Source organism: Cryptotermes secundus, unplaced genomic scaffold, assembly GCF_002891405.2.
Source record: "Cryptotermes secundus unplaced genomic scaffold, Csec_1.0 scaffold2567, whole genome shotgun sequence".
NCBI lineage: Eukaryota > Metazoa > Arthropoda > Insecta > Blattodea > Kalotermitidae > Cryptotermes > Cryptotermes secundus.
Window position 1 is genome coordinate 48,717 of NW_019733904.1, and position 9,012 is coordinate 57,728.

Here is a 9,012-nt window from a genome sequence, read left to right on the forward strand (position 1 = left end):
CTGGCAGACAAAAGATTCTCCACTGCATAGAAATAGTAATCCCGCTGATTTAATGTGGGTTTGTAAAATTTGGCATTAGAGGAATAGGCCTATTAAAAGAAATAGGCTATAGGCCCACTGGCAGCTTATCTCAGTTTCCTTAAGAAATGCCGCGAATGTGTGCCTACAAAAAGGCTGGTGAAGAACTTCTGGTACTTTCTGAAATGTCTACAAGAGCACGCAAAAATACGTTTTCTTTTTAAACAAACTTGGAACCCGAGAAATTTCCACTCCGCTCTATGGACATTTTATAGGAAAGACCGTAACTGCTAGGAGACAGATGTAATTGCCATAAACTTGATTACGTAGAAATGTTTGTGCTGCCGGGAATTTTGTATTATAGTTATTTTAGAAAATAAACAAACCGCCTCGGTGGTCTAGCGGTCAGAGTTCCTGGCTACAGATCCAGAGGTCCTGGGTTCGATTCCCGGCGCTACCAGATTTTCTGAGAAGTAGGTGGTCTGGAACGGGGTCCACTAAGCCTCATGAGGATAAATGAGGAGCTATTTAAAGAGAATAGCGGCTCAGGTCTAGAAAACCGAAATTAACGGCCGTGGAGAATCGTTGCGCTGACCACGTGACACCCTCTGTCCGCAAGAGTTAGTACTAACTTGACCGACAAGCGGCGGTCGCTCGGTCGGTATAAGTTGGCTTGCCAACTACAGGCTACGCAGTTTTCTTTTTGTTTGTTTAGAAAGTAAACATCGAACTAAAAGCGACAGCACACTTAGTTTGTACTTGCTTGATTTATATACTCTGTTGCGCTTTTAATAATGTTCAACTCGATCAAGTAATTTTATGATATGGCAGCTCTACGTAGCACGAGTTCGTAGTTCCATTTCAGTTTGTTCCGATGCTTTCGTCATGGAATGGGCGGCATTCACATTTATTCCCCTTGTCTTGTTATTTATTCTTTACTTAATTTTACTGTGCAATTTTTAAGGGCGAGGTAGTTTGGCGCAAAACACAAACATCCAGGGTAATGGCTAATTTTGGGACAAAATTAATTAAAATATACCCCTGCGTTTAGTGTTATAAACATCATCCAACAGCCTCATCACTCTGAACAAACCGGCCTAATTAGTAGTTGAAATGCGGCATGTTCCTTGTTTGATAAGCAAATCCCTCGGTGCACAGTTTGTTCCATGTACACTATTAAATTCATTATACTTGCCTCAGAGAACTTAAGCTTTTTATACCTAATGCTCACACATATTGTGTTTATTCTTGTTTAAGGTATACTTGCTATCCTCGAACACGCGTCAGTTCAAATATCTTCCTCTCCCTTTATTCTGTAAGCTTCTTTCGCCGTTTCTTCGGCAGCCCCATAATCTTTATTTATTCATGTTCACTTCAGAATTCTTCCTTTCTTCTTCTCGTCGGCTGCAAATCCTCGGAAAGGCAATGCAGGTGCCATGCTGTGCATATCTCGAGTCCAGCTCCATAGCAACATATCGATTATTGATGCTGCGTCCTTTCTTAAACATGGTTGTCATATTCCATGAATATGCTACGCGCTTGGAAACCGCAGAAGGAATTTTACATGACGATTTTTAAAATTTTGTAATATTAAAAACAAGCATTCGGGATGTTCTCATGATCTAAATTATGCATTTGAAGTGCATCTTGACATATGTTGACATGTCAGCCAGCCTCTTCTCCCCTGAGGGGAGTTTGAAAACACTTCGCTACTTACTCTGAGGAAACTGAGGCGAATTATCTTGTATGGCGGCCTCCCACGAATAGTACTCAAGAAACATTGTCTCCACTGTCGACAAAGAGAAGACATGGTTCAAAACTTCATCAGCTAGTTCTATATTTTATTTGCTCTGTAATATATTTTATTGTTCCGTGTTTCTTTACAGCCATATTATCGCCTTCCTCTTCTCTAAGGAAATCCATTTGCGAAACTCAACGTCAAAAATTCTGCTTTAACCTCACTTTATATGTGAAGTGTGTACGGGGAAACGTGGCATTGGACGCATTACACGCCAGGAAGTAATGCCAACCTGTGAATGTTAATCGATATTGAATTCTCTGAAATAACTGCTGAATATGATTTCTGACCTGCCGATTCCAGTTCCTGCACAATGTTAGTCCGTGTGTCGCTGAAGTCATGGAATCGAATCTTACCAAAGAGTGGACGTTTTTATTTGCTTTGCATCAATGCCTGTAATCGAAGTCTTCCCCATTTTCTCTTTGTCTGTTTTGTTATGGGGGCACGCGATAGCATAGTTGGTTGAGGCACTATGCTACAAGCCGGAATGTCGCAGCTTCGATTCCGATGTCACTGAGTTTTTAAATTTACCTAATTCTTCCAGTCGCGCTATGGCCCTGGGGTCGACTCAGACTCTAACAGAAGTGAGTACCACGAACCTTCCTGGGAATAAAGGGCGGCCGGCGCGTAAGGCTGATAACCACAGCGCCATCTGTGAGTTGGCTGTCTAGAAAATTGGAAGCCTCGACGTCTCACAACGCTATGGGCCTCCACGGCCTGTTGCAGGGATAGCTTCACCTTTTTTACACGTTTTGCTGTGGCTAGTCCTCCCTCCTCAAGGGTAGGTGCCTCCGTTTGTGGCTTCTACTTGTTTTCTTCCCCCGGTTAAATCTACTTACTCTTAAGAAACATAGCGCAGTCAGTATAGCGACTGGCTGCAGAATGGACGACCAAGGGGTCGGAGTTCGAGCCCCAGTGGGGGCAATAATTTTCACTTATCCTCGTCGTCCAGACCGGCTTGGGGTTCACCCAACCTATCCAATGGGAAATCGGGGGCCCTTTCCCCGGGGGTAAAGCGGCACAAGCGTGAAGCTGCTCACTCACCTCCACCTACTGCCGAGGTCAAGAAATTGTGGATCTATACGTCCACTCCCCCATACGCCTTCATGTCGCAGTGCTTAATCAGTTAAGCACTTGGACAACTATACCTTTACTTTTAAGAAACAGCAGTAAGGAACGCATAGCCAGCATTCGGAACTGTTCTTCAGTTTCATTCTCAGGACGGACCACATCCCTGCTGTGCACCGCTCTTCCCATCCGTCTGCCAGTCTGTACGCATGAAGTAATTCGGAAACAATTCAACGGATGTTCATGTAATTTGATACTGGGGCGTATTAATACTGTTTATCAACATATACCAATTTTTTTTTTTAAATCGGACGAACCTAACCGAAAGTTTATGTTAATTTTTATGGCCATCTCCAGCGTAAATCAGTAAATATTTATATTAGTTAAAAATATTCCGAATAAACGTTGCACAGAAACATTAAATACGTGTTCTATATGCGGTGCAGGGCATGTAGCACCAAAGGGGGAGACGAGGAATGCGTATAGGATATTGGTGGGAAAGCCAGAAGGAAAGAGATCACTGGGAAGACCAAGGCACAGGTGGGTGGACAATATTAAAATTAATCTTAGATAGATAGGATGTGATGGTATGGATTGGATTGATCTGGCTCAGAATAGGGACCGGTGGAGGGCTATTGTGAACACGGTAATGAACCTTCGGGTTCCATAAATGCTGGGAAATTCTTGAGTAGCTGCAGAATTGGCGGCTCCTCCAGAAGGGCTCAGCTCCATGAGTAAGTAAGTAAGTAATTAAGTTTATATGCGGTACTTTTTTCCGTAATTGTTGGGATTTTTGTGAGAATGAAACAGTAATTGTTATGTTATGCGAATAAGTCTAATATTCTATATTCTGCCATCAAGAATGATCTTTAGAACACAAGCGAAGTTTACCGAAGGGTCTTATTTCGCTAGTAATCAAACAAGACTTCCTCTCAGCTGAATTTACAGGGCTACATTCAGATAAGCACATATTTATTTTAAATATAAATTAACATGGTGCTGCAGCCCTTACTCTGAACTTACTCGTAAGCTTCCTTTCTTTCTTGTCCAAACTTCGTTGTATAAAATTGTACTTCCTTTTTCGATGGATGGTTAGATATTAATAATAAACTACAACTAGATGTGTTGCTCTGTTCACTCACCATCTGTTTATCTGCCGGGGACGACAGCTCTTTCACATGCTGGGTAATCACTTGGCTTTGTCCCAATATGCCATTCATTCCAGATGCTTCAGGGAGAATGAATTTAGTTTGGCGGGTATGGCTTGATAAGCCCTGCAGTTTTACACGCCCCATAAATATGGATGGGTTAAATCGGGAACTTTAAGATATGTTAGAGAGGTACCTTAGGAACCCATGAGCCCTATGTAGGTATGACATTACTGTTATTTACACACCGGCGTGACGTACTAAAACAAAGAACTCACAATAAAGGAGAAAATACATACATTTTGTCACTCAACTGGAGACCGAATATACGCCTCCTTCAGGCAGTATTGGCAACTGCATTTCAGGAATAATAACTCACACCCTTAGGGTTAGAAGCCTTCAGAACATTGCCGATGGCGCTATTATATGTGGAAACACCAAAACAACAAAGCAACAGTTCCACACTATGAAATAGACTTCATAATCCTGTATTTTAGTATCCTGCTGCATTAGCTTTATCACGTGGTACATGCGCAACAAAGTCGTCAGTGCAGCTTCGTGGTATTTTGTGCGTCGTGTGTGTGACTCTCTCTCTCTCACACACACACACACACACACAATCCTCACACACAATAGACGCACAAAATACACACCCTTACAAAAGTGGAACGTAAGAAGAGTGCCACTGCACACGCCACTACATTTCTATATAATTTTAATAACATTTTAACATAATTGGATTAAGTAATAATAATAATAATAATAATAATAAGAGTGTTTCACTCGGGGCGGAACCCGGCATTTTGTTAATAACTCNAAATATCCCCACAAAAAATAATCAGGCGGCGTTAGATCGGGCGAGCGCGGTGGCCAAAATCCCCTGGAAATGACGCGGTCGCCGAAAAAAGACTGGATTTCGGCCATGCTTGCGCGTGAGGTGTGTGCTGTTGCTCCATCCTGCTGGAAATAGCCGATGGATAATTCCTCATCGTCCAGTTGATTCACAAAGCAGTGGACCTAACGTACGGGCAAGGACTTTCCAAAACATGGCGCGCCGAGTTCAATGCTGTCTGGACGCAAATGGTGGCCATTTCCAGCACTTCTTATGATGTCACCAGACTTCACGTGAACTAAGTCCACTCCAAATTTCATTGCAATATCTTTATTAGTATCCGAGTTATTAACAAAATGCCGGGTTCCGCCCCGAGTGAAACACTCTTTATATACGGGTACAGCCTTCTCCGGGCTAGGAGATACTGAACACAATGTTACAATTTACGTGAACCATATACACGTGACGGTGGACCCTATGTGGCCGAAACATGTCGTTTAGTTCGCAAGAAGACATGGAATAGGAAGTGTTTCGGCCAGAAATAACGAAGCTGCATTGAAAACTCTGCTGTGCGTGATGTCACATGGAAAACATTTGATTTAATTAAATGTCTCCAGTAACAAAATTTTGTTTCTAACAAACGTTCAGAAATGTTTCAGAAACTAAGAGTGACAGAAGAAAAGCATGGTCTGGCTTGGTAACTTGGAATAGGATTCTGTATGATGCAGCTTATTTCACCCAGGAAGAAAATCGTTTTGCCCTGTTGGCAGAAATTCATTGTTGTATTCTAGAGCCCATATATTCAGATAAATAGACAAATAAGTGTTTTAAAACCCGAAAGATTACTCAAAATCTCTGTAAATTATACGTTAAACTTAACATTAAACTTGAAATATGAAACCCGTTGCGTAAAATGTGTAACTCCACTCTTAAAACCCATCAAGTCTGAAGCGATGGGTAGGGATAAAAGAAAAAAGCTTTCTGGACCGTGAAGCTTTGCGTTATGTTTTATCGCACAAGCGTCAACTTCTGTATTTTACATTACTCTAAATTTTAAGCCTTTGATAATGAGATATGTACAAACTGCAGGTTCTGGTCGCTTTTGTCTGCTACTTAATCCATCGGTAGACCTACGGATTAAGCAGAGACATTCTTCATGAAGGGATTTTTATTCTGTTTTAAAGTAGCAGTTCCTACGAAGCTTTACAATAGAACTGTAGTTTTAGATGTAATATTTCACACTTGTGTTCTGGGCCAGCAAAACCTTGGTTTACCACACTCTTTCCAAGCAGCTGTCAGGTTTGAGGAATATTGTCTTCTGGGAAGTGACGTCATTAGTCTGATGTTTACTGATGTCCTGGAGGAACGCGGTGTCTCCATCTTCAGAATGGAAGAGTTGACGGGGGCGTCACATCTCAGACGGCGGTGACAGGGCGCGATTTTCGGTGGAGCGTCCGGGGCGGTAGCCCAAGAGCCTCTGCAAAACAGAAAATGAGTCTATAGGTTGTGTTGAGACATTTGCTTCTCTAAAATCACGAAAAGTTTATATTTTTTAGTTATTATACGGAATAATAACATCAAAAGAGAAATGCCGTAACCTAAATTTGTTGTTGCTGATAGGGGCCTCCACATTACAGTGACCAGCGGGAGAACCCGAACTCAGCTGCCAGGCCTGCAATATCTCACCCGCTCTCATGCACTTTACTTTCGTTACACCGTACATCGTTCTCAGACCGGACTTAAAATGACTCGGCTACCGCAGTTTATACATTGCCGTAACATGAAATGTCATTACTGTAATATTCTGAGTGTTGAAACCGTGTAGACTGGTTACGAGAGTTTTTGAGGAACGTATTGCGACAATTTTCTCGACAGTTGGTACCCACATAGGAGGCTACACGGTATCATAGCCCACAAGGTCACAATACGGATCTTCAGCGCCCTAGGAAACCTTAAATACTCATGGGCCAATTTTTATCGGTTCATTTTGGTTCAACTTTGAAAATTACCCTAGACACCCTCTATTAAAGGGTTGGACACACTTCAGCGTTCAATCTATCTGCTTAAATAATTTATTGGTAATTCAAATTTGATACACACAGAAAATTTACATGGATATCATTTCTGAGATTGTGTATACATTTTGTTATATAAGAAAAAGAAAAGTAGGCCTATTAGCACGCCCCGTCGTGCAGGAGTCGTTCTTAAAGCACTCACATTTATTTCTATATTCAAGAAATTCTCTTATTGTACAGAACCCGAAGGTCGTTGTCACGTTTAGAGATGCCTGTCGTTTAGCTACTTCTCATATGGAGAACTAGAAACGCATACAAAAGTCCTGTTAGAAATTTGAAAGAAAAGGACATCTTGGGAGACTTAAAACTAGATGGAAGGATCCTAGTAAATGTTAGATAAATGTATTTATAAGAATCTGAAGCCGTTAGTAGTTTGTCAACATTTACAGTTTTACAAACGTAATATCAATTTAAACTTCTTTGTGGTGTATGAGGAAGCATGCTTCCCTTCCTGTCTATCACTGGGTTTTTATCCGAAGTAGGATCGGTTCCGTATCCTTCGATATCTTGATCAATCGTAAGCAGCGGGAGACATATTTTTCAATTTAATTTTACCACAGTATGTGTATGGGACGCATGTATTCCATCTTGAAACTCTGCCCATATAGACGAAACTATGTGTATTTAATCAAGAAGAGGTTGCAAAACGTTTAATGAGACTGAGTTGTGTAGTGTGCTTGGATTTCCTGTGTGGAGATGCTCACCTTATTACATAAGGCAGCCGAATTTCTGGCTTTAACATCCAAAGTTTAGTGAGCAGTCCCCACTCGAGTAAAGTAAGGGCGACTTTACATTCCTGTATGAAGATTTAATGTTTATTTGTTTGCTCTGTTGCAGGGTGAAGACAACGTGGAGTATTTCCTTGGGCTGACTCCGAGTGGTATCATCGTCTTAAGGAACAAGAATAAAGTGGGGAATTATTACTGGTAAGCCGATATGACGTAACGAGAATGTTTGTGAAATATTGCCACGCCGTTCTCCCAACTGTTACTTCTACAGAACGTAATCCAAACCACGGGGAGCCTCTCCCTATTTCTCTCACAGTGGTACAGGTTTTCTCTAGCGCAGAGAAATTCTCATCCCCTTATTCTGTGCTGTTGCTTCCATTAATAATATTCTCTAAACATTTCTTGCCTTATATGTAACAGCACGCACCTGAGTCCGCTAGAACCTACGCGAAATTAATCTCATTGTGAAAATACTTGTACTTTACTATTCTGACGTTACGCGAAATTAATCTCAGTGTGAAAATACTTTACTATTCTGACGGAGAAAGAAATTTCCAGCCGCAGTTTTCCCTGTGTCGTTATTCATTAAGAATTTCCAGTAAAATAATAAATATATTGAGGCGTTCATCCAAATCAGATTTAAAAACCGTTTTCATATCAGAATACGTGTACCTCAGTACGTCAGGCTTCTGGCTTTATTTTTTGTTTGATGAATATTTAGAAAAAAATCATGAAAGCTAGTTTCATCAGTCAAGACGCGTGCAACTCTGAGTGACCAACATGACAGAGAAATGACATTTTGGCTCCATTTTAGGAAAATATCCACTCCAATAAAGTTGGTGCCGCAGAAAAATTTCTGTAATTAAATTCCAAAATAAGAAATGATTTTATATAAAAAATTATGTTTTTGTGAAGCTAAATGTCATTTGAATTTGTCGTTTTGTTGAAAACAATGTTGATAACATTAAGGGAACTGACTAGCTGCAGTCATACTGATTTCAAGGACAAATTTTTTCCTTCGCATTTATAAATGTGCATGTCTACTAAATGGGTTTTCAATACCGGCAAATATTTTGTACCTTGATATTAGAAACTGTCGTTTCTAAAAAGGAATTTCAGTTAGTGTACAACTTTCATTAATCAATTTTGAATGCTACGTAATTACTAATTATGTAGTATGCCAGAGTGAAGTATGTAAAATTACAACTTATTTATTTGACCGTCACAACACAACAATAAAAGAACTTCAAGGACAATGCCCAGATATAGTTCTGCTACATGTTTCGGCCACTAGTGGCCATCATCAGGCAAACACACTTCAACAAGCGTACACCACTGAACAGCA

General features: G+C 40.8%; 1 protein-coding gene across 1 annotated transcript in view; it reads left to right on the top strand.

Moving 5' to 3' along the window:
- Positions 1-9,012, top strand: part of LOC111868376 (band 4.1-like protein 4) — a gene marked incomplete at both ends in the record, with an annotated part of 103,023 nt that overhangs the window by 44,564 nt on the left and 49,447 nt on the right. Inside the window, 1 exon segment of the mRNA XM_023858964.2 lies at positions 7,777-7,865. Within this exon segment, the coding sequence (XP_023714732.2) occupies positions 7,777-7,865 (89 nt within the window).